Source organism: Neofelis nebulosa, chromosome 9 (genome assembly GCF_028018385.1).
Source record: "Neofelis nebulosa isolate mNeoNeb1 chromosome 9, mNeoNeb1.pri, whole genome shotgun sequence".
NCBI lineage: Eukaryota > Metazoa > Chordata > Mammalia > Carnivora > Felidae > Neofelis > Neofelis nebulosa.
The window spans coordinates 137,422,554-137,447,874 of record NC_080790.1 but is presented as its reverse complement, the minus strand read 5'-3'; the positions used below and the strand labels follow the sequence as shown (position 1 = coordinate 137,447,874).

Below are 25,321 nucleotides of genomic sequence, written 5' to 3'. Positions count from 1 at the left end.
CGGGTTTGAGACATCACAGGGGCCGAGGGGACAGGGTGATCACATGAGACCTCACTTCCTTCTCCTTGCCTTGAAACTTGTGGTTTTAATTTTTTTGAATGTTTTAGTTATTTTTGAGAGCGAGAGATAAAGAGAGAGAGACAGAGTGTGAGTGGGAGGGGCAGAGAGAGGGGGACACACAGAACCCGAAGCAGGCTCCAGGCTCCGAGCCGTCAGCACAGAGGCCCACGCGGGGCTCGAACCCACGAGTCTCGAGATCATAACCTGAGCCGAAGTCGGACGCTTCACCGACTGAGCCACCCAGGCGGCCCGAAAGTTGTGATTTGAAATGTCCGAACTCCCTCCCCCCACTCCTATCCGGTTTTCCGTCATTTTCCGAGCGTGAGCTGCTTCTTTGTCAGGAAGATCCTGGGGTGTCCCAACTTGCCACCTCCAGAGGTCCTGTTCGTTACCCCGCCCCTCCCTGCAACCTGCCTTCCACAGGGCTGATGCTTCCAGACCTTTCCACCTGACTTTCCACCTGCAATGTCGTGATTTATAGGAACTTCATATTTGGTCACTTGGATGACCAAAATCTGTTTCTCCCAGGTATTCGGTCTTTGTCCACAGTTTCTTTTTTTTTTTTTAACATTTATTTATTTTTGAGACAGAGAGAGACAGAGTATGAACAGGGGAGGGGCAGAGAGAGAGGGAGACACAGAATCTGAAACAGGCTCCAGGCTCTGAGCTGTCAGCACAGAGCCCGACGCGGGGCTCGAACCCACAGACCGTGAGATCATGACCTGAGCCGAAGTCGGAAGCTTAACCGACTGAGCCACCCAGGTGCCCCTGTCCACAGTTTCTAGCTCACAGCAATCTAAAGCCTTGGAATTTTGAAAGCGTTCAGGGCGATAAAAGTCTTTTGTTATGTTAATTGAATGGCGGGGCGGGGAGGGAGGCCTCTGGAGGGGACCTGGAAGCCCCGCCCCCTTCCTGGGTACCTCGCCCTCCGTATCTCTTCATCTGGCCATTGATTCTTATCCTTTAATAAGCTGGTAAATGTAAGCATTTCCCCGAGTGCTGTGAGCTGCTCTGGCAAATTAATCGAATGTAAGGTGGGGGGGGGGGGGGGTGGTCTTTGGAACCTCCAATCTGTAGTTGATCGGCCAGAAGCACAGGTGACAGCCTGGGGCTCACAAGTGGCCTCTGATGGGGGCGGGGGGGGGGGGGGGCAGTCTTGTAGGACTGGAATCCGGCACCAGACCATGTCAGGATTTGAACTGAAAAATCAGACACCCAACTGGTGTCTGAGAACTGCTTGGTGTTTGGGGGGGTAGCGGGAAGGGGACCCACGTCTCAGGCTAGAATTGGGTCAGGGAACCTTAAAACACCACCCCTCTGTCTGACCCTGACCACCCCGAGAGGCCTAGTGAGCAGTCAGGCCCAGCAAAGAATTTGCAAGGCCTGGAGCAAAATAAAACCCGGGCCTGGTGCAAAAGCCAGTGTCAGACCGAGCGGGGCACCGGCTGAGCACGGGGGTCACATGCTTGCGTCCGCAGTGTCTACACCCAGAGCATCTTCAGAGCAGCCAGCTCGCCCACTGCGGTATGAGTGATGCTGGGGAGCAAGAACTCGCGTCCCCTTTGGGGCACCCGGGTGGCTCAGTCGGTTAAGCATCTGGCTTCGGCTCAGCTCATGATCTCGCAGTTTGTGAGTTCGAGCCCCAAGTCCGGCTCTATGCCGACGGCTCGGAGCCTGGAGCCTGCTCCGGATTCTGTGTCTCCCTCTCTCTCTCTGCCCCTCCCCTGCTCACTCTGTCTCTCTTTCTCTCAAAAGTAAATAAACATTAAAAAAAAAAAAAAAAAAGGATTCCGGTCCCCTTCAAAGGTTGTTCTAGCTGGAGTAAGAATCGAATTGACACGAGGCAGAGTAACAGGAGAAAATCACATTTAATGGCGTGCGTACCGGGAATCCACGCAGACAGAAACTCCAAAGACAGGCAAAATGAGGCATACGTGACCTGAACTAGGGGGACGGGGTCTGGGACTTGAGAGGGAAGGAGTGCCCTTCACACAGAGATAAGAAGAGCAGAGCAGGGAACTAGACGTCGTCCGTCCTGCCACACAGATGGGTCGCCCAGATAAAATGTATCTCGCCAGTAACCCTTCTTCCGGGAAAGACCCGCAATTTAGATTCTTTGATGGAGTTAAGGGAGGGGCAGATGTTCCTTGTGAGCCCGCGGGGTCTCAGCTGCCTTCCACTGAGAGTAACCTTCATGCCAAAGCGGCCACTTCGGGTGACCTGCCCTCAGCCCCTGCGGTGGAAAAACTTACAGGTCAGCACATTTTCACCCATTATTAGGGATGAGGCCTCAGACCTCACAGCCCAGCCACCAGAGGGGAAGCACTGAGTGAGCCTTCCCCATCCTGGACCTTGGGATCTGATGTTGTAAAACACGTGACTGGCGTCTGGACCGTGACCGTCTGTCGCGATAAGGGTCTCCACGATATTTGTCACCCTCCATGTTGTGAGCACTGTGGCTGTCCCGAAGCAGTGATGAACTTCTAGCTTTCTCTTTAGAAGGTACCAGAAGTCCACCTTTCAGGAATACCCCACCCGGTGACATGACAGGGACAGCCACTGGCTTTCTTCCCCCATGTGGGTGACCTGATTCACCTTAGTGCATGTGACGCGGCGGGGGAAGCCCGTGCGACACATTTCCTACCCAGAGTGGAGCAAAGGGCTCTGAGGCCAGGCCTCGGGACACGTGCTGGGGCAAACCAGCATCTGGAGGCCGGGTTTCAGTTGCCCCCTCCCCCCAGTGCAGTCTTGAGCTGGAGCAGAACCCGGAGGCAGCCCCATCCCACCCCCACCCCACCTCCCAACCAGGAGCCGACTTCGCAAGAAGCTAAAGGACACGTCAGTGGTCAGAGCCCAGGTCCGCACTGCGCCTCAGCGAACGGCTTTTCAGGAGCAGGGACTAAACTTCTGGACGGGTAAAGCGGGGCCGGACGTGGCCTCTGTGGCCCGCCGGGCTCCAGCAGGCTCTGCCAGACAGGCTTCCCCGCTCTGCCGGGATTCCCCGACCACCTCAGCGCTTCCGAGGGTGGTCTGGGAAGTTGCTGGAAGCCCACGAGGCACGCATGTTCACGTCTGATGGCCAGCCTGGCGCGGGCAGAGGGAGGGGCCGCGGGGAGGCCACGGAATGCCCCCATTCGAGCCCTGCAAGAGCGGCGTGAGCTCGTCCGTGGCCCCCACGGCCCGTGAGGCCCCTGGCATGAAGCGCCCGGACCTCTTCTTCCCGGAGGAAGGCGGCCGCCAGGGGGTCTGCTCAAGTGACTGCCACCCACGAGGAGCAGGAGGGAGGGAGGGAGGCAACTGTTAAGTCATAAAACCAGGGCCTCGGGGACCCACTTCTGCTTTCGGTTCCCCTGTGACCCATGACGCGTTTTGTTAGCAGGAAAGCTTTTCAAGCAACTTTGGAAGTTGGAATGTAGAGGTAAGGATTTCTGGGCCGGGTGGAATTTCTCCTTGGGGCGGGGATCTTCTAGAAGGATCTCTCCTTCCTTCTCTGCATACGGGGAGCGCCTCTCCGGGGAGAGCCCGGGCCTCTGGGGAACGGGGCCGGGAAGGCCAGGCCCGGGGCGCAGACCTGGGGCCGCGCGCGGGCCTCGCGGTGGGATGCGCGCGCGGGATGCGGGGGCGGCTGCACCTGCCGGGCCGCGGGCCGGGCGGCGGGGCGGCGGGCGGGGTCGGGGCCAGCGGCCGGCCCCGCCCCGGGGGTGTGTCGCCGGGCGCGGCCGGCTTAAGGCCCGGGCGGGGCGGGGAGGGCTGGGAGAGGCCGGCGGGCCGGGAGCCATGGCGCCGTCCGGGCCGCTGCTGCTGCTGCTGCTGCTGCTGGCGGGCGCGCGGGCCGGGCCCTACTTCCGAGCGGGTCACAGCTGCCGCCTGCCCCTGCGGGGGGACCAGCTGTCCAAGCTGGGGCGCAGGTCGGCCGCGCGCGGGGCTGGGCCCCCCACCCGGGGCTCCCCCGGGTTCCAGGAACCTGGCGTGCTGCCTGCCTCCCGTGACCTTTGAGGGTCAAATCCAGATCCCGTGTTTTTTGGGGGGGATCGCTCTTTTTCTTTACCTTTGGAAGGTGGGACAAGCCTCACCTGGGGGCCTGGGTGGGGGCGGGGGCTTGCCGGGGAAGCCATGTGGTTCCCGCATGGGGGGTTGCGCCTCCTCCTTCACGACCCCCGGGGGAAGGGGGGCTGGGGCGCCCCCTGGGAGAGGGGCTGCCCTGGGGGTTCGGGCGCTGACTCCCACAGCCTGTCATTCTGGGGAGGGGAGCAGGCGCTGAGTCTGTTCGTGCTGGTCTCTTCCCAGGACATACCCCCGGCCTCACGAGTATCTGTCCCCGAGGGACCTGCCCAAGAGCTGGGACTGGCGGAACGTGAACGGCGTCAACTACGCCAGTGTCACCAGGAACCAGCACATCCCCCAGTACTGCGGCTCCTGCTGGGCCCACGGCAGCACCAGCGCCATGGCGGGTAGGTGGGCTTCCGCAGCCCCTCCGGACCGCGGGCCGCGAAGGCCTGTCCACACTGCCTCCTGGGCGGCACAGGCAGCCACCGGGATTCTGCGCCACGGCTCAGCGTGGGGTGGGAGGTGGCCGAGCCTCTTCCAGCCTAGGGGAGCTGACCTGTGACCTCTGCGGTTCCTCCCGGTGGAGGGAAGGCCAAAGTGCTGCAGGCTGGACTGTGTGTCCGCCTGGGGCCCGTGGGTGGCAGGCAGGACGAGGGCCAGCCGCCCCGTGACATGCGGCTCCCAGGTGCCGTTTCTCCCCCAAAGCTTGTGACCCCGGCCCTTTGGGATCAGACCAGAGGTGAGACTCACCCAAAATCCCCTGCCAGTATTTGGGGACAAGGAAGTGAAACTGCTTTGCAGCAGCAGTTAATATTTGAGCTGACGGCCATCCTGGGCTTGGAATATTGAGCAAGGCTGGCCGGTTTCCTCATCTGGCCCCTGGCCCCGGTGAGGGGACGAAGGAGGGGAAGCTGAGGGCCACACCACCCACGAGGGCTTCTGGGCCTTGCCTTGGGAGAGCAGGGAGCAGAGACCTCCCCCAGCCTCGGGCCTCCATTCAGCCCCAGGCTGGCTTGGGAGGTGTGGGAGGGGCTCCGCCACCTCCAGTGGCAGCCCAGGCGCCTCCGGTGACGGGAGAGTTCCGCTGCAGAAGGGACTGTCTGGCTGGGGGGGGGGGGGGGGGGGCAGGGGACCACTGCCTCGTCCCCGCGGGGCAGCTCACTGGGCGGGCCTGGTGTACTCGTGGCCTTGTGTTAACTTGATTAAGGACAGGGAGGCTGCTGCCGCTTCTGAGGCTTGGTGGCTCCATTGAAACCTCCGAGCTGCCCTGGGACTGTTCCCACTTTGCAGATGAGGAAGCTGAGGTCCCTGGCAAGGAGGTCAGGAGACTCGGGTGTGGTGTGAGTGGCAGCTGGGAGTAGAGCCCAGAAGCCTGGCCTTTGGGCCAGGACTTCTGCCGGGCGTCTTTGGGTCGAGGAGTGGAGGGGGGGTGGTCTGGGGCATCCTTCTGGCCCTGCCGGAAGGAGGAGGAAAGGGGGGCAGATAGGCTGCGGCGCCATTGCAAGGTGTGGGAGGCTTGGGAGGCCCCCTGATTGGGATGTGGAGCCAGAGGCTTAACCCCTGCAGCCCCTGCAAGGCCTTGGGCCGGGCGGGCAGGGTGTGGGCAGGCCCCAGGCGGAGGGTCGGGGCGAAGGCCTCGGCGGGCATGGTGCTCACAGCGCGGAACTGAAAGAGGGCCTTTGTGGTGGCCCTCGGGGTGGGGGATGGACAGAAGAGCCACAAAGGTCACCAGGGCGAGCCCTCCACCTGGTTCCATTTTCAGAGGGTCAGCCCTGCCGCATCTCCGGAGCGGACTCTCCGGGGCAACCGTCTCCTCCAATGACGCTCTCCCCCAGCAGCAGGACCCTTCTTCCTCTTTCAATGAGAAAACAGAAGCCCTCAAAAGGGGACTTCCAGGGGCGCCGGCCCGGCTGGCTGCCACCTAACACAGCCGGTCGTGGTCTGCCTCTCCTCCTGTCCCCAGGCCCTTTGCCCTGTGCTTGGACCCGGCCATCGCCAGGAGCAAATGAGCCGGAGGCCTGGAGCCCATGCCGCCCCAGCCAAGCCCCACTTGCGGGCCCCTTCCTCCGTCCTCAGACCCCGTCCAGCCTCGCTTCACCTCCCACTCGGCGCGAGGGGCCGCCACGCCGGCAGGTGCAGCCGTCAGCCGCCGGGCCTCGCCCTCCGTGGTCGCGCTTGATCACCTGTCCCTGTCGCCTTTCACCACACACTACGGCTCTTCCTACTTCCTGGCTGCACCTCCATATCCTCTGCCAGCTCCTCCCCCTCCCCCTGAGCACTGGGTTCCCCGGGACTCAGCCTTCACCTGCGCCTCCGTGACACCAGCTGTCCGCTGCCCTCCCTCTGCCCGGACACCTCACGCCTCAGTCCCCCCACCCCCCACCCCACCTGGCTGAGCCACTCATCCTTCCCGTCGCCTCCCGTGGAAGCCTAGCACCGCCCCTCGTACGATCCTGGGACGGATCTTGTCCGTTTTACCTTCAGGGTATGTTCTGAACCCCTCTGCTTTTTGCAGCCCCCATCGCTGCACCCCTACTCTGAGCCCCGGGCGCTGGCACCGCCTGGTCTCTGCCCCCTCGCCCCCCTGCCGTCCCGTCTCAGCCTAGACCCGTCTACTGAGCCCCAGGTCGGACTGTACTTCTGTCCCACTGGAAACCCTCCGCGATTGCACGCAGAGCGAGCACAGAATGCTTACTTGACCTACGAGAGCCTCTGTACGCGGGCTCCCTGTCCTGTGTGGGGACCCCACGGGTCGGGGCTTTGACTGTTTTTCTGTCCAGCGCTGGGTTCCCAGCGCGGAGAACAGCCGGGCGCACAGCAGGTGTGGACAAGCACCTGTGGGTGATGGAGGAAGCAGGTGGAGAGGAACTTCCAGTTACGTTCAGGCCACGCGGGGAGGGTCTTTGACCGCCCCCACCACCCCCCCCCCCGGGGTTGGGTCAGGGAGGGAGGGGACGCCTGATCCGGGTGCGGGGAGGCCAGACCGGGCCGCAGATGGAGCAGCCTTGCTGCCCACCGCTGCCGGGCAGGGGCCGGAGGAGACGAGGCTGGGGAAGTAGGCCTCAGAGTTGGCAGCATGGAGGTCCTCGGCCTTCCAAGAGCAGCTTCCTCAGTGGGGAGGAGACCCCAGCCAGGTTGGCAAGGCGCCGAAGGGACAGCGGGGCTGGGAATGGAGACCCGGAGGGCTGCCGGGAGCCTCACGAGGCAGCAGAGAACTGCGGTGTGTGCGGAGGCGCGTGCGGGGCTCAGGGGCCCTTTGCCGATGTCGGGGGCACCTGGGTGGCTCTAAGCATCGGAGTCAGTTAAGCTCAGGTCATGACCTTACAGCTCATGGGATCCAGCCCCACGTCAGGCTCTGCGCTGACAGCATGGAGCCTGCTTGGGATGTTCTCTGCCTCTCCTCCTCAGTCTCTCAAAATAAACATTAAAAAAAAGAAAGAGAAGGACGAGAGAGGAGGGAGGGAGGAAGGAGAGGCAGGTCCACGTGTGTGCAGGTACTGATGGGGGAGAGAGGGCCCAGGGCCCACTTGGGCCTCGGGTGGGCGGGCAGGGATGTGCCACAGAAGGCGGGTGGGGGGGTGCAGAAAGCCTGTACACCGGGTGGCAGGGAGTCGAGGGACCTGCCTTGGAGTTTTCCAGTGGAATCTGGAGAGCCCTCAGATGGGTGGGGGTTGGGGCTGAGCCTGAGGGCAAACCCTCCCGTGCACCAGCAGGCATCAGCCCAAGAACGGGGACACCCTTACCGCGGTGTGGAAGGAAACCGAGACCGGTGGAGGCAAAAATGGCTTGGAGAGGGCAGTAGGGCGAAGGGGGCCCTCACCTGGCCCGCAGGCCCTGCACCGCGGGGTGTGAGGCTGGGGAGCCTCCATCAGGAGCTGCCAGGGGCGTGACCTCCCGGGGTCAGCAGCCAGGGCCGGGCTCGGGTCAGGAAAAGAAAATTCGTTCCCTCATTTACGCGGCTGGTACTTCGTGAGCCCCTGCTGCGTGTCAGGCGGCGTGCTTGGGGTCTGGAGCTGAGCCCTGCGGGACACGGGCCCAGGGAAGTACGTGCAGTGGTCAGCAGGTGACGTGGCGGCAGCTGCTTGGAGCCGGCGCGGCCGGGGAGGCCGGGGGGCTGCACAGGGGTGTCCGCAGGGACAGCTCTCTGGGCCAAGGAGCGGCCAGGGAGCACGGAGGAAGGGGCAGCGGGCGCAGATTGACGGCGGGTTTCTGAAGGCACGGGGCTGGTCAGAGGAGTGGAGGTCTGTGCGGTGACACCAGGGAGGTGAGGGGGCCCCGGGGCTGCTGTGGGGGTGGCGCCTCAAGGGGCAGGACTGTCCTGTCCCGCGCTCTTGTCTTGGGGACCGGCGGGCCCACCGGCCCTTCAGCAGGCCCTTCCGAGGCGCGGGCAGACGGACCTGGCCCTGCCCGTGTGGCACCGGGTGGCCAGTGGTGTGGACAGACACCTCCGTGCCCGGAAGGGCTGGGGCAGGGGGCCCTGGAGTGCGGACACCCTGAGGGGCGGGCGCTGACCAGGTGCGCGTGCTGCTGCCCTCGCAGACCGGATCAACATCAAGAGGAAGGGGGCCTGGCCCTCCACCCTGCTGTCCGTGCAGCACGTCATCGACTGCGGCGACGCGGGCTCCTGCGAGGGGGGCAACGACCTGCCGGTGTGGGGGTACGCCCACGAGCACGGCATCCCCGACGAGACCTGCAACAACTACCAGGCTAAGGACCAGGGTAGGTGCCCGCCCGCCCCCACCGTCCCCCCGGGGAGAGCGCGGCTGGGGCGCTGGGGGAGGGCGGGACGGAGCGGGGAGCCCCTCTCCCCCGCCACCTTGAAATTGAACCCCGTGGGGCTGGGGGGGCAGGCAGCTGGAGTCCACGGTCCTTCCTGAGAAGACCCCCCAGAAAAGACCTGGGGCGGGTGTCTCCAGCCTCGTGTCCCCTGTGGCCAGGACTGGCCACGGTGCTTGGGTTCTGCCATGTTGGCATTTTGGGGGTTTCCTGGGCATCTATAAGGTGAGCCCTGCAGAGGGAAGAGAAGGTTTTCCAGGAGTGGGTGAGGAAAGCAGGCCTGCAGGTAGGTTGCGGCCCCGAACTGGAGGCACGAGGGCCCAGCTGGAACACAGCATCAGCTCGTTCCCCGGCCTGGGCTGTGAGCACACGGGCAGGGGTGGGGCCGAGGGGTCCTGCAGGGACCAGCAGAGCCAGCCTGCCTGGAGTCTCGGGAGCTGGCACAGCCCCAGGCTGCTTTCCTTAGAAGCCGAAGGAAAGAAGGTCCAGCCCGTAATTGGCCGTTAAGTCACCTGTCGCTGTCAGAGCTCCCTCTTGGCTAGGGCGGAGAACTGGGATGAACTTAATGGGACATTTGAGACCGCAGTGTTGGAGGAAGGGGGAGCCCGAGTGCGTTTCCGCCCCTGCCCTCTCCCTCCATAAAAGGGTGAGTTCCGGCAGCACCCAGTGCCCTCTCAGGGCCCGAGCATACTCTGGGCCACACCCACGGTGCCCTCACGTCGCCTCCGGAGCCATAGTGCCCAGCCAGAAAGAATTCCCCCAGACTGGTTGGGTGAGTCTTGTTGAAGTGGTAAATACAACAGGGGTCAGAGAACCAAGGAGAGGGCAGGTGAAGGGGAGAAGGCTCTGCAGAATGGGGGGGATCAGGTGGTCCCTGGGGCCCTGCCCTCCCTCACCCTGTACTGGTCTCGTCCAGCCTAGGCCGGGCCCCTCCAACCCACCAGTGCCACTGAGCAGAGCCGACTGTTTGCGGTACATAGTCCGCTCTTTGTATTAGCAAATGTGGCCACGGATCTGTCCCTTGCCAGTGATACTGGGCTTGGGGCACTTGGTGTCCTGGGGACAAACGAAACCAGCAGGTTAGGCCTCAAGGAGTCTGTGGTCCTGGGGGAGGAATCTGGACGGCTGGGAAATTGTAACAAGTAGGTAACACGAGAGCCGTAACAAGGCAGGGTGGAGGGGTGCAAAGTGGGATGTTGAGGGCCTGGGGACAGCGCAGGGGATGGTGTCTTCTTACACAACTAAGAGCCACACTTGGTCTTTTTTTTTTTTTTAGCCTACTTCTTGAAACCTCCTCAAACCAAAAAAAATAAAATAAAATAAGAAAATGCTTAATTTTTTCCAAATGTATTGGCCTGTTCACTAGCCAGCAATACAATTATCTTATTAAAAGCTAATAGTTTAATTCCACTCCTTTCAGCTGTATTGTGAAAAGACCCTGCTCTTGGCCTTTAAAGGAGAACAGGCTCGCTCTTGAGTGCCTACTGTGAGCCGATTAACCTGTGTGCTCCTTCCCCGCCAAAGCCTGGGGAGGGGGTCCTCCCCGCCGCCTCGCAGCCGGACGAAGAGCCTAGTTCGGCAGCACCTGTCGGCAAGATGCTTCCCGGTTGTTAGTTAAGCGTGGAGAGGGCGTGTGCACGTGCTTCTTCGTTCGCGGGTCCCCGAGGAGCCCGTCTCACGCCGACTTCGCGTGCTGTCCCGCAGAGTGCGACAAGTTTAACCAGTGTGGAACCTGTACTGAATTCAAAGAGTGCCACGCCATCCAGAACTACACCCTCTGGAAAGTCGGCGACTATGGCTCCCTCTCCGGGCGGGAGAAGATGATGGCAGAAATCTACGCCAACGGCCCCATCAGGTGAGGAGCCGGAGCCCCCTGCCAGCTGGGCACAGGGGCCCCAGTCAGTGTCACCCCCCCCCCCCCCCCCCGCCCCCTCCCTGGGGCCGACTTCCCTGTCTGGGCGCGTGAGGGATCGTAGGGCGTCTGGGATCGTAGCGAGGGTGAAGCGCGCGCACACGTGCGCACACTCGAGTGAGGGACAGAAGTTCGGGCAGGGTCGTCCCGATGCACGACCCGGGCTGGGTCCACGGGACCGCCTGTAAGGGGGGTGAGTCCTTCCCACCCGAGTGCTGATCCAAGTGGTTGCGCTCAGCTGCGGTATCATGGCGACGGAGAAGATGGTCAACTACACGGGAGGCATCTACGCGGAGTACCACGACAAGGCCTACATAAACCACGTCATTTCTGTGGCCGGCTGGGGTGTCAGTGACGGCACGGAGTACTGGATCGTCCGCAACTCCTGGGGAGAACCGTGGGTAGGCGCCCTCCCCCCACCCTCCCCCAGGCTCCGCAGCCGGGAACTGCGGCGCCGAGCGGGGGCTGGGGGGGCTCCTTGCTCCGGCCCAGGAGCACTGGTGACATCTAGGGTCAGATCCTTCGTGGGGGGAGGGTTGTCAAGCCCCCCTACCCCTTAGACGCCAGTGGCTCCTCCCCGCCCCACGTGGCCACCAACAATGTCTCTGGACTTTGCCAAGTGTCTCCTGGGGACCCCGCCCTGGTTGCAAAGCACTGTTTTGGAACTTTCGGTTCAGCCCGATCGTCCCTCTACAACCATCTCATCCCTTCTGCCGGCACAGTTTCGGCTCTCTTAGGAGATACGCCCCAATACGGCGGCATTTTTTCAAAACTACTTTTGAGTTGGTCAAAAATCCAGGGGAGATAAATTAACTGCCAGAATGTTCATTTCTAAGGCCTAGTATTAACCATTAACAGCTGAAGACACAAATTCATTACTATGAAGTGGGGGAGAGTGATTAATGTCGAAGTGATGAACTCGGTGTTTTTATTAAAAGACCATAAACCGGGGATATTAATAGGTAGTTAAGTCATCCGGCTTGAAGAGTCAACATTTTAGTTACATTAATTTTCTTTGGGCTCACAGGGCCATGTACCTCGCTTGTTAAATATTAACCAAGCCAAAGTATTTCACAGAAGGTATTTCTGAGTAGGGGTCCCGGGAAGGGCAGGCACGGTGCCTGAGACGGTGGCGGGGCGGCGCACGGGCAGCGGGGGGCACAGGAGACGGGGGTGAGCGAATGTGTGGTGCTCCCCCCCCCCCCCAGGGTGAGCGAGGCTGGATGCGGATAGTGACCAGCACCTACAAAGACGGGAAGGGTGCCGACTACAACCTCGCTATCGAGGAGAACTGCACGTTCGGGGACCCCATCGTCTAAGACCCAGGCCTCCGGAAGAGCGGGGGCTTGAGAGATGGTATCGTGAGCCCTCGTCAGGGGGGATCCCGTCGCCAAGGGCGCTGGGCCGGGAGTGCCGCCGTCTGCAGGAACTCGGGGCTGACCCGAGCGGACGGCTGCCGGGCTGGCGGGGCAGCCATCCTTCAAGGGTCGGCAATGGGAGGGCGGAGACCCCGGGGCCGGCAGCACGGTGTGCCCGGCCAGAGTGTGGTCTCCGTTCTCCTCAGTACGTGATTTGGTGTTTTCTATTTGGCAACGGTGGCCTATAATGTGGTAAACGAGGTCAGACTGATCACCAGTTGTTCTGTCACCTGGGAATCAGTGGTGGGGGTGGAGAAGGCCATCTCCGATCACCCGAGTGATAATGAATAAAATACACGACTCCCCGCGGGAGTGGAGCCTGAGCGTGCCTTATTTACACACGAGAACACCACCAGGATCTACACCTGCCGATCCAGCAAAAAGACTTTTTAATTTGTTCTTGGAAAATTAACATGACAAAATGTCGACCAATCGGGTTCTTGTGAGAAAAGTCACCTCGGAAGGTAGTTCATCTCCGAGTCTCTGGTCCCGAGCTCGCCGCGACCCGTGGGAGGGACTCCGTTCCTTCGCCGGGGGGAGACCACGGGCAGCAGGGTCTGGGGGCAGCGCGAGCCCCTAGGAGAGGGGGCCGCCCGTAGTAGCGGCTCCACAGTCTCCACCTCCTCCCCCAGGGCCCGGTCCCAAGATGCCGACGGGGCCTCTTCGGCAACGGCTCCTGGGAGGGCTTTCCCACAACTGGTCTCGGAACGTTCTGTGTCAGCTCCGGAGGGTGCACTGAATTAGTTCACCAGGATGAAGTTAGACTTGCAGTGAGCTTTAACACAGAAGGAAAACGGGCACGGGGTTAGAAACAGGAGGCGAACGGTGACAAGGTCGCGGCGGAGGGACACGTACGTCTCAACCCTACCTATAAATTCCGTCACGGGGTCATGTTCGCCCTCTGTTTTAATGGTGCCTGCGATGCTGTCGTTTTCCAAGATGGGGAGGAAGAGCTGCACGAAGTCAGAGGTGTACGGGGGAGCGATAACGTCCAGCACCTAGGACGAGAGAGCACCAGGTCGTTCCCCACACAGCCACAAGCAGCGTCCCACCATCATCCGATGAAATGGCAGACAGTTTGGGGACAGTCACCCTCCCCTCCCCGCTCTTTGCTCCCCGGTGACAATACGAGCCTCCAACGTTAAGACCCCAGGTGGTTCTACGGGCAAAACATAATATGGCTCCTGAAGGTGGGATGTGCTTGGTAAATGGTATGTAACCATTGTCCCCATGATTAGCAGAGAGCACAGTTCTCAGAGCTGGGCACAAAATAAACTAATTAAGCCAAAAGGCGCCGCTAGCGTTAACAGTAGAAACGTGAAACAAACAAACGGTGTATTGCTGACCTCAGTTACAAAATAGCGAATGAGTGAAATGTCAGTGTCCAGCTTCTCCAGACACTTTCGGATGTAACTGACAACAGGAAGTACGTAACCTCGACTCAGCAGGTGAACCATCCTGTCCAACAGGGTCTTCTTCAACTCAAGCTACAAGGGCGGGGGCAGACAAAGCCGTCACAACGGGTCCTCTCCCCAGCCGCCAGAAGCCCGTGGGCCGCCTGCTCACCTGCTCCATCACGTCCAGCTGGGAGTGCTCCGTCTCAAAAAGCTTAACAAGCAGCTGCAGGACCTGGGGGTGCAGGAGCTGGTGGCAGGTGCTGATCTACAAACACGCCAAAGGGGGCCTCGCTGAGCACCGCGGCCGGGCCCCCGGGCTCACCATCGGTGCCCGGAACTGCCATCACCGTCGCGGCCGGCAGACAGCGGGCGGCTAGTGGCGGCAGCCCTCGCCCAAAGCCGGTCAGCTTCCGTGCCTTTGCTCGTCCTTTCGGAACACTTGCTAAAAACTGAGAAATCTATGAAGCCAATGAAACAAGTTCCTTCTTTAAATTTTCTTTTTATTTGGGGCCCTCGGGAAGCTCAGTGGTTAAGCGTCCAACTCTTGATTTCGGTTCAGGTCACGATTTCATGGTTCCCGAGTTCGAGCCCCTCACCGGGCTCTCTGATGGGAGCACAGAGCCTGCTTCAGATCCTCTGTCCCCTTAACTCTGTCCCTCCCCAGCTTGTGCTCCCTCTCTCAAAAATAGGGGCGCCTGGGTGGCTCAGTCGGTTGAGCATCCGACGTTGGCTCAGGTCATCTCGTGGCTCACAAGTTTGAGCCCCACATCAGGCTCTGTGCTGACAGCTCGGAGCATGGAGCCTGCTTCCGATTCTGTCTCCCCCTCTGCCCCTCCCCTGCTCGTGCTGTCTCTCTAACTCAAGAATAAATAATAAACATTAAAAAAATTAGATCAGGAAACATTAAAATTTTTTTTCTGGGGGCAGGGGGAGGAGCAGAGAGGGAGAGAGAAAATCCCAAGCGGGCTGCATGCTGTCAGTGGAGAGAGCCTGGTGGGGGGCTCAGTCTCACGAATGGTGAGATCACGACCTGAGCCAAAATCAAGAGTCAGACGCTTAACAGACTGAGCCATTTAGGCACCCGAAAACCAGTTCCTTAAAAGGAAAATCCTCCCTGAGGATAAAAAGTCACTAGCTCTGTACCGAGTAGCCTGTGGATTCAGTGACAGATGTACTGGCAGGACAGGCACGAGCAGGATAAGGCACGGACACGGAGTGCCGCCCAAGGCCCCGCAGCCCCCGTACCTCGTCCAGCAAGGCCAGGTGTACCGGGGTGTGGTCGGTCTGTAGCTGGAAGTATCGAGGCTCTGACACAGTCCAGTCCACCCACTTGAGCACACCCATGGCCACCACTGGGAACCTACGGGAAAATGGGGCACAATGCTTCCTTTAAATGAAGTTAAAAAAAGAAACGCCACCACCCCATCTATCCCAGCAAGTGGCTCTCCCTCTGCTCTGCCAAGGAGATGCTGGTCAGAGAGACGGTCTCAGGAGGCCAGGATCCTCTCAACGTGTGCTACGGGGACCCAAACTCAGTTACTGGCTTATTTTCAACCACTATTGGTTTAAAAGAAGATCGTTAATGCAGAACTCTCAGGGAGCCTGGACTGGGCTGAAGTTTTATTTGGCAAACCCTCTCTCTGTCCCTAGTAGAGACTACCAGGGGAAAGCCTCAAACACCTAAGAGGACCACCCTATCTGTAAGCCTGTCTGATCAACGCAGGCGTCTGTATCCTTGCTGTGATCACGTCACTTCTACACAAGCAACACTTCTGTTGGCCTGATTTTTACGGTAAATAGACCCTTCCCCCTTCCCTTCGAAGCAGCTTTTGTAATTCTGGTTGGTCTTCCATTTCCTTAGGCTAATTCATGAACAGACTTCTGGCAGATAAGCACCTGAGAAGTACTCGTGCTGCTGAAACAATTTAAAGTCCTCTAGATACATTTTACAAAAAAACTGAAATCCGTAAGTGTCTCTGAAGCTTTTGTTAAATACATAAGCTTTTAATAAAATGAAAATTCAACCAACTTCCTCCAGAAGGATCAAGTTCAGAACTAAGGTTTAATTTGCTCACCTAATGCACTGATAAAGTGTACTGAGCTCGGCCACTAGCTCGGAGGCCCCTTTGTTTTCATTACAGCACAAGTTGTGAACAGTCTCCACGGCTTTTGACGTTGACTTCAGCTCATCTTTGTTGATGCCCACGCGCTTGTTCTGAACACACACACACACACACACACACACACACAGAGTTAGTGAGTCCCGGTGGCCTTGCAGTTGGGGTCATCTGCTACGGGCTACCCCTCTCTGCAAACCCCCTTCCCTGTCCCTGGAGTCGAGTCCATTCGGCAGGAACAAGCCAGTGAGGCTGGGCCTGTGGCAGAGAGGGACCTGCTTATCTCTGTAGTCGCACTTCAAATGCCAGTGTGAAAAGTATTAACAGATGCTATGCACGTTCTCTTGAGACATTCAGCACTTTGACTATTTCATGCACGAATGCTACAAACAGGTTTCTGACACTAGTTGGGCTCATGACTTCTTATAGCCCAAATTCCCAAATGACACCAAAGAGAGGAGGTTACTTGTCCCCCTAAAAGTGCATCGATCCTCAGAACTGATGGTACCTTTTTCCAGGTCTCAACCACGCTGGCGGCATACGCCAAGATGTGGATGTACTTGTGCTTGTGGTCCTGGTTGATCCGGGCCCCTGGTTTAAAGAGCGACTGCATGAACAGGTCCAGGAAGGCCGGCACCCGGATCTGAGGAGACACACAGGGCTCGATGAAAAGGAACGCGCGGAGGAGACGTCAGGTCAGTCCACATGTGCTTACGGCAGGAGTGAGGGCACGCCGAGGACGTGACGGGGGAGGATGAGGAAAAGGACAGAAACGAATTTGTATTCAGGGACTTAGGAGAAACACAGGCTTTCCAAAATAACCCTTCTAATCGGCATGGAGGGGGTCCCACCTTATTATTAAAACGAAAGCAACTTACAAGTTCAACAGGAGGCGGGTCCATGCTTGTGAACATCTTGAAGAGGACCGTGATGTCGGCCGGATTCAGGGCTCCTTTGGACAACATGGCCCCAAGAGCCTGACAAGCCCTGGGGTAGGAGGCAGCTGTGCCCAGCGCAAGTGTGATCTGACTGGCATCATGACCTCTGGGTGAGGGAAAACACAGATCCCACTGTTAGGAAGGTGGCTCCCTGCCCTCTCCTTCCTTCTCTGCCTCTTTCCTTCCTTTTTTTTCACACCTCATTCTTGGAATTGTTTGGGTCCTTTTTTTTTCATATGTCTGTCATTCACTGGTGTCTTGACTGACCCACAAAAACAGCATTTAGAGCTAACTGGGAAAGAAGGGTTGGATACAGCTTGCAGACTTTCCAAGAGGAGCCACTCACTTTTCATGTCTTATTAAGACTCCGTTAGGAGAGAATAAAGCCAGCAAGGGCTAATTTTATTCTGTAAGATATGGACCACAACAGAACAATTAAACTACTGAATAACTATTTCAGGACCGCTATCATTTGCTATTGATGAATCCTAATATATGAAAGCACAGGTTCACAAATCCAGTGAACTGCACAATAATCAAGTACCTTATAAAATACTCATCAAAGCCAAACTTCAGAAAGCAAGCCCTCTCCGTGTATCTAAAACCACCCTGACCTTTCTAGCTCTACTAGACAGAAGGGAGTTAATCTGTCTGTCAAGAGGAGGGCCTAGAGTCTCTGCCGGTGGACACAGGGCGAAGGGGGAACTTTGCGGGGAGCACCTAGTCAGGACCAGGACGAGCACAAACACCGTCTCTCACTTCTCCTGGGCGAAGCGCTGCACCTCCTGTGCGATCCTGCGCACAGCGGAGCCTCCTTGCTCTTCCTGGGCCAGCACGGACATCATGGCCTGGGCAAACAGGTACGTGTGCTCCCCATGACACACCATCTTCTGGAACGTTGCAGGGGGAGAGAGTTTGGGGTTCCATAACTGCAGCAGTGACAGATGTCGACAAAAGAGCCAAACCCCCAACCACTCTGCATGCAAGTTATTATGCTGGAACTGGCCTTCTGACCTGGACATTCTCTCCAGGGAAGAAGCATTTCATGTTTGAAAACGCATGACCCCGATGCACGGCCGCCTTCTGAGACACACAAAGAACTTACGGCAAACTCAGGGAGGTTTTTTTCAAGGTTTTCCTCTCCTCCGTCCAAAATTGTAGCTAGAGAGGTACGGAGCACTCTAGAGAACACTTCCAGCTGCTGGCAGGCTGTGGACACGCTTGTTATCTCCCCTTGGTACCCTGCGTCAGAAATCAGCTACAATACAAAAACGAGAGGCCAGAGTGTCAACAGGTAGTGACCACACGTTTCACAGAAAGTTGGCTTGTCGTCAGTGTGCGTGGGAAGGTGGGACAAGCAAACACTGGTCTCAGGTCTCAAACGCTTATTCTGATCCCCGCCTCACCACTGACTAGGCTTGTGGCCCAGGCTAACCATCCCATCTCGGTTTCTTCGTGTGTAACATGAAGTGGACGAACGAGGCCGCCTTTTTTTTTTTTTTAAACTAATTTCTGTGTCCAACGTAGGGCTCGAACTCACGACCCCGAGATCAAGAGTCACATGCTCCGACTAAGCCAGCCAAGCGCCCCAAACCAGGCCTTCTTAAAGGGTCCTCTCAGCACATGATGGACTCTAAAAATACATTCCTGCCAAATCCTAAAACACAGTCCACGTTGATCCAAAAACATATATACATATTCTATGCTTTTCTTTCTCACTGTTCAGATTTACAGAGGCGAAGTGATGGAGACCTTTACGAAAAAGCAAATACCTTTCAAAAGAAACAGACCGCTTCCCAACTAACATAACTCTCACTCATAAATGCCTTCGCCTTTTCTGTGACACTAGTCCCCTGCCTACCTTAACAGTGAAGTTCAGCATCAAGCAGTCTGGATGGGCTTCAGCCAGTTTGTAAAAAAGATCTCTCCACGTGGTATGTGCAATCATTTGTTCGAGCCAAGCTGGGGTCTGCCAACAAACAAATGGACGGCGAGATAAAAGGCCTCGCTTGAGCTTTAGTGAAGACAGTATCGTATAAACAACCACTGGATATTCCGGTTGGAAGAGCCCCCGCGAGCGTCGAGCTCCAGCCCTGCGGTCCCGGCACAGGAAGCAGACCGGAGCTGGCGATGCCACACGGGCAGCCGAGCGGCAGCGCTGGAGCCCTGAAAGCCCACTAACGGCTTCTGGAAGACTCGACCGCACACCAGAGTGCACTGAAAGGCGCTTCTTGGAGCCACTCGAGTCTAGGGAAGTACACGTAGTGTGGCCGCAGCGTAGGCACAAGTAACACATATGCCACATCTTGCCCTTGGCAAGAGGGAAAGGCCGTTTGATAGGGCAGAGGTTTTGGCCATCGCCATGTGTGGTGGCCGCGAACACGCGTCTCTCAGCTCCCCTACTGTGTGACTGACAGACCCTCTGAGTCCACCTCCCACCTGTGCCAAGGCCAGCTGCCCGCCGGATACTCCCAGCCACCAATCGAGTACGGCAGGGCTCCCGGCAGGCTGGTTCCCAGGAGACATGGGGCTCCAGTGACAGGGGACTGTGGCCCGAAGACACCCACTGACACTGCTGGAACTTTCTGAAAACTGCACGGTCGCCTAAGGCTCTTCACCCCCAACCTTCCTTCCTCCCTTCTGCCTTCTGAGCCCAGACCTGCATCGTGGCTCCCCAGCCCCCGCCCATCTTCTCTCACAGGTGTGTTGTTCGTATCTCCTGCACACAGAATCCCGTCCTGGTGTCTGCTTCCTGGAGGACCCGGACGAGTACCCCACACCACTTCCAGGACCGGTGCTCGAGAGTCGACAGAAGTGGGAGGTGTGAGTCTGCCAGTCCTCCTCTCTAGTTCACCACCCGTGTGCCTCTCAGTGTGCAAGAGCTCACTACCCTGCAGAGAGCATTTTGAGGGCAATTCTGACTCTACACAATTTCTGTCTCACACCTTGATTTTAGGACCCAACTTTTTGCATTACTTACCTAATACGCCACGTTCCACTGTACACGTGGAATGAGCAAAAGATCCTAGGAACTGGCATTAGAAAAAGAAGACAGACTCCTCACCTCTCCTTCTTCGGTAAAAATAGAATCTGCTTTGCGGGGGTCAAAATGTTTGATCAATAAACTCTTCAAGTGATTTTCCACAGTTTCCTGAACTTGCACTGGTTCAACACCTGAAAGAAAATGAAAAAAGCCAGATGGAAAATGGCCATCTCTCAATTTGTTACACTACTTTGGAAAAAGTAGACAGGTCAAAAGTCTGTATGTGAACCAAAGATCACAGAATTGCTTCTGACCACTTGGAATTCGGGACCTCTCATAAAAATTCAGATTTATTAACCTTGGTCAACGGTAAGACCCCAAAAAGGAGCCCAAGGCAGAACACAGAAGGCCGTCTGCCTTCACGGAAAGGACAGCAGCATCTTGGACGCCTCGGTAAAGACAAGGACAAACTGCCAAAACAGACAGGCAGGAGGACAGAAAGACATACCCGACAGGGTGCACAGAGAGCAGAAGCCAGCCGTGAGAGGTGCATCGTGTTCAGGAGCTGGGGCAGCAGGGAACCCACTGCCTTCCAGCAGCACCTACTCCATGACGTCATCTGCACCCAGCTCAGTGGCCTTACAGTGAGGCTCTACCCTGACCAGATTAGCTAAAAGCCACAATCATACCCAGGCCTAAATTATCCATCATCCACCGCTTGCTATAACAGACCTCTTAGAAATGACGCAGTGAGGGTATACAGTCTGACCCCATAATTCTACAACATAGTAGGGAAAACAGCTCCATGAGAATCCCATTTGCAGGCTACCCGTAAACCTCAAATTAGTGAATCAAAGACAGGAATCAAGCAGATGAACACGGGTAAGAAGTTCAGTTCCCACTTACAGAAGTCTTAAAAACCAGGAAAACAAACAAGGCCTTTCCGGTTTGTCAGCATTATAATGATCCAAAGGTCTATTAAAAAAAGGTCGGGGCGGGGTGACCAGGCAGGACGGGGCCACCCACAAAGCACCTGTCTGAATGAGCCACTCAGCCAGCAGGTTGACGGTCTGGGCCACGGCAGTGTAGTTCTCAGACAGTAGCTGGATAACATTCTCCGGAGACCCTCCTGCCTGAAAATACCTAGAAAAGGTAACAAAAAAAGCTAGGACACTCATAGGAATGTAGGCGGGCATGGGGATCAATGACAAGATAGTCAGGATATTAAGATTTTTAAAGCGGGGGTGGGGTGGGGTGGGGTCTAGAAGCTTTCCATTCCCAAATCACATTATTCTGGCTTTTGCAGATCACCCTCTGGGTCCATTACACACTGTCTCTAAGTTCCCCAGCTTCCTCCCCACACACATGACCTTTCTCACACACCTCTTCAGAGTGTTAAAGATGGAGGGCTCCATTATATAATCCCGGGTAGAAAATTTATGTAGGCATTCTTGCTGGACCTCCGCATCGTCTTCTCCTTCTCCATAATCATCCTCCTGCTGGTGATAAAAAGAGCCAGGCTACTTTTTCATCAACGCAAGTATCCTGCAATCTCACCTTAAATCTGCAGAACCCTGTCCACTTCAAAAGCGTTCCACATACGTTACTTCATTTGACTTCTGTGATCATCTCAGGAAGTGGGCTGGACAAGTAAGGAGTGGCTAAGAAAATGGAATCCAGAAACACACCAAGGGGGTCTGTATTGCAACTACATGCTGGCACGCGTGTGTACGGTGGTCACGCAAGGTACTTAAGCTCTCGGGGTATCCGCTTCCTCCTCTATTAAAGATCGTACCAGTGCTGCTCCCGTTGGACTTTTGGAAGGATTCTGTAATCTAATTTCTGGACGAACCAAGCCTAGCGCCTGACGTTCAGTGAGAGTTCAACAGATGTCAGTTATTACTGTTTTCACTATTATTATTTCACACGTGCCATTTAATGCTTTCCAACAAAGACTGATGGAGTGATTCTCGAAGGCACAAGCCATCAATACGCTGTTAGGAAGCAGAGATCACAGACTTGCCTCCAGTCAGCAGGACTGGCTGGATACCAGGCCCTGTTCTGTGTGGAAACAACCTCAGGCAGGTCACTGAATCTAACACCAAAGCAGGATGATGTGTGACATCAAGGTCCATCCGGTGTTAACACGGTCATCCCAACTACTAGGCAGATGCTTTTTAGATGCTTACTCTGTACTGAGCACTGTACTCGCCTCTAGAAATCCCCGGAAATAGAAGACAGGATCTAGCCTTTTCTGCCAAAGGACTTCACAAACGAGGAGAGACCAACCTTCCATGCAAGTGACTAACATGATGGTGTAAGAGCTGGACCAGGGATCAGCAAACCACGGCTCAGGGCCAAATCCAGCCCTTCTGTTTCTCTAAGTAGAGTTTTGTTGGAACACAGCCACACCCATTTGAGAATTTTTTGGAATTTTACATATTGTCTATGGCTGCTTTCTCCCCATCATGGCAGAGTTAAGTAGTCGTGACAGGGACCGGCAAAGCCTAAAATGTTTAGTATGTGGTCCTTTACCAAAAAGTCTGCCCACCCCTGGGCAATTCTGTAAGCAATGCTTTGGGAGCAGATTCCTTCCGTGGGGACTGGGGAGTCTTTCAGACCTGCCTTGTGCGGGGAGCCTGGAGCAAGGCCGTGAAGGAAGGCTGGCCTTCACCCCGAGACTCGTCCTTGTGGGTCTGTTTTCTGGGGCCTCTGTCCTCAGCCCTACTCTTTCCTGCTACCTCTTCTCTTGGGTGATGCCACCTCCCTGCTCATAAATCTAGAATTTAGCCTGGATCTCTCTCTTTCTCTCGAGCTCCAGACTCAAGTGTCAGCAGTTTATTCTCACTGCCCCTCGGATGCCTGCTACTTCTCCAAACTCATTAGGTCCAGAACTGACCTCCGAACAGATCTTTGTCCCACCACCTATGTTTTAGTAAAGGATTCCGTCATCCACCTGGTACCCCAAACTCACAAAGGTGTGAGTCACCCTCAGTTTCTGCTCCCTCACTCCACCGCGCGTCCCGTCGTGAGGACCCGCCCATTCTGCTTCCCACAGGTCTCTCCCGTTGGCCCTTCCTCCCGCCTTTCCCATTCCTTATTTTGTGCGTGCCTGCAGGAGCAGTATGTCCCGGGCGGCGCAGCCTCACGCCTCCCTTTCGGTCACCTTCCATGTTGACGCCACCACGGTCTTCACGGGCCGCACGTCTGATGCTTCTCTCTTGCGTAAAGTTTCCAGTCTCCCTCAGAAAGGCTCTCCAACCTCTAGCGTGACTTTTACCCTTCACTTGCCACCTGGCCGGTCTCGTCTCCTGCCAGCCCCCACCGGCAACCCGAAGCCAGACTGCACTACCGGCATTCAGCAGCTCTTCATTGTCATCACCTGGACTTAACATCATTGTGGCCTCCGTGCGCGTCTTCCACCTCTCAGGTCCAGTAACGTGGCGTCAAGTGAGCACACCTGGCGTCACGAAAACTGACCCACCCCCATCGTTCAAAATCCAGCTCATGTCACCCCTTCGGTCACCTTGCTGGACTTCCTCTTCCTCCTCTGAGCAGTCAGCATGTATGCGAAGGGAACATCTGGTCCACCCCTCTCATCACCGAGAGCCTATGAGGGTCGGTGCACCGAATGGGGGTCACGACGAAAGTTCCCCAAACGCGAGACTCCCCAGCCTCCTGTCGGCGGGGTCTAGGCTTGGCTCTGCCGTTCCTAGCGGCACACACTAGGGCACAAGGTGGACTGTCGGGTTATAAAACGAGGGCCCTGGTCTAGACGGCCCCTGGATATGCCTCAGTGGTAAGGTCATGACTTGAAGGCCCAGAGTGACCAGTGCTGTGACATTTTGAACGGGACGCTCGGAACACGAAGCCACCACTAAGCTCATTCACGTCCCATTGGTTGTCCAGCGGTGTGATAAGGTGGCGGTGGAGACAAAGGACCTGGGCTGGGTCCCCACTCCTTCGCCAGCTCGCAATCCTGCGAGGGGAGTGACAGCGCGAGCGAGGGCCGTCCGCTGAAGCTGCCTCCAAACGCACAAACCTTGTGCTGTCACTCCCCGCCCCAAACTCTTGAACAAGTCACGTTCAGCGGCCGTCAAAGGCCCTTCAGACCTGGTTCCCTCGCAGACCTCGGGCCGCCGCATCCACCAGACGGCTCACCACCGAGGACTCCTTTCTGCTCCACAAACACAGCACCTGTCTTCCCGTCTCCGATCCTCAGCTCCCAAGCCCTCCTTGCACCCCTGCCCCCTTCAACCACCTGCGCCCCACTCCGTCCTTCCTTCAAAGCGCTCGGTATTGCCCACACCTGATGTGGACTCTTGCTAAACGGCAAATCCCCAGGCTCCCCTCCAGGCCAACCTATCTGTCTCCAGGGGAGGGACCTGAGAAGCTGCAAGTTAAACAAGCACTTCGGGTGGGTTTTCAGATTAGAATAAACTTGGACTACACTGGCAGGGCTGGGGCTACCAGGTTGGAGTTCCCAACCCTCCTGGGGGAGGGGGGGATGGGGGACAAGGAAAGACCCCTCCTCAGTCTCCATACCAAACCCCTCCAGGTCAACGATGGAAGGATTGACTGGATCAGACCAAAGCACCGAAAAGTACGTTTTACAAACAGTAAAACACGTGTTACGAAAGCCCAAAGTTGTACTTTCCCCCTCATGATGCTGGTTTGGACTTTCTAAGCGACTTAGTGGTTCAAATTTGGCGCTCTGAGCCCGATCCGCCGTCGAGTTCGTGCCTTATATGCCTGGCGGGCCGGTAGGCCGAGGCCGGCCCCAAGGGAGTGGCCACTGGGACCACTGGTAGGGGCGTCTACCCCTCCGCCGCCCAGACCCCAGCGAGGCGGCCGCGGCGCCGGGGGACCTCACGCCCGGGTCTCCCGCCCCGTCCCCGCCCCCACTCGTTTGCAAGGGAGGAAACGGAGACGCACGGAGGCCGCGTGCTCGCCCCTCGACGGGCAGCGGCGCTCTGGGCGGGCCCCGCTGGCCCGGGGACGAAGGCGGGTGGCGGGCGCTCTGGGGGCGCGGGGAGCGCGCCCCGGGCGGGGAGGGGGCGGGGCGGGCTGTGCTTGAACCACTCGGTGACCGCGGGGCCCGGCGCGGCGGGGGCGGGGCCGGCCCGCCGGCGACGGAGACCAACGGTCCTCGTCGGGGGCGCCCGGCGCCCCCCCTCACCTGGCCGCCGTCCGCTTCGTCGCCCCACTCGGCCGCGCTCCCGAAGTAGTCCTCCTCCATGATGGCGCCCGGCGCGGCCCCCGCCATCCTCTCCCGCGAGCGCGCGCGAACACGGCGCATGCGCACGGGCAGAGGCGGGCGAGCGCACGCGCGGTCCCGCGGCTCCGCCCCCCCCCCCCCCCGCGGCCGCGCGCCTCGGTCCGGGGAAGGGGCGGGGCATAGAGAGCTGCCCTACAGTCGTGGCTCCAGGCGCCCGGGCCCCGGCGGGAGCCGGCGGGAGGCGGGGCCTGAGCGAGGGGGCGGGGCACAAAGGCTGTCCTGGGCTGGTGGCTCTGGGCCCCCCGGGGAGGACAGAGCGCCCCGAAGGGATCCTGGAGCACAACCTGGGTGGGTCCCAGGGGTTTTAACTCCGGATAGAAGTTAAAGACCAGACTCGCTCTTGTCCTGGGTTCGGGTCCCGGCTCCACTCCTTCTTCGCCGTGACTTTCGGTCCT

General features: G+C 57.9%; 2 protein-coding genes across 3 annotated transcripts; one reads left to right on the top strand and one right to left on the bottom strand.

The window, feature by feature from the left end:
* The first annotated feature begins 3,798 nt into the window (after positions 1–3,798).
* Positions 3,799–12,525, top strand: CTSZ (cathepsin Z). The gene is made up of 6 exons (XM_058686102.1): positions 3,799–3,968; positions 4,348–4,511; positions 8,647–8,826; positions 10,588–10,738; positions 11,034–11,196; positions 12,004–12,525. The coding sequence occupies exons 1-6, from the start codon at positions 3,838–3,840 to the stop codon at positions 12,112–12,114; spliced, it is 900 nt and encodes a 299-aa protein (XP_058542085.1). The 5' UTR covers positions 3,799–3,837; the 3' UTR covers positions 12,115–12,525.
* Positions 12,526–12,585: 60 nt separating this feature from the next.
* Positions 12,586–24,977, bottom strand: NELFCD (negative elongation factor complex member C/D). Of its 2 annotated transcripts, none has more exons than XM_058686099.1 (15): positions 24,828–24,977; positions 21,032–21,147; positions 20,682–20,791; positions 19,730–19,839; positions 18,527–18,634; positions 17,771–17,923; positions 17,425–17,555; positions 16,606–16,771; positions 16,236–16,370; positions 15,686–15,825; positions 14,856–14,970; positions 13,780–13,875; positions 13,560–13,700; positions 13,082–13,211; positions 12,586–12,988 (listed from the first exon to the last, which is right to left on the bottom strand). In XM_058686099.1, exons 1-15 carry the CDS (start codon positions 24,945–24,947, stop codon positions 12,954–12,956), a joined length of 1,806 nt encoding a protein of 601 aa, XP_058542082.1. In that variant the 5' UTR covers positions 24,948–24,977; the 3' UTR covers positions 12,586–12,953. The 2 variants fall into 2 exon arrangements, with proteins under 2 accessions (XP_058542082.1, XP_058542083.1); XM_058686100.1 differs by having other exon boundaries at positions 21,032–21,144; positions 24,828–24,949.
* Between the last annotated feature and the right edge of the window lie 344 nt (positions 24,978–25,321).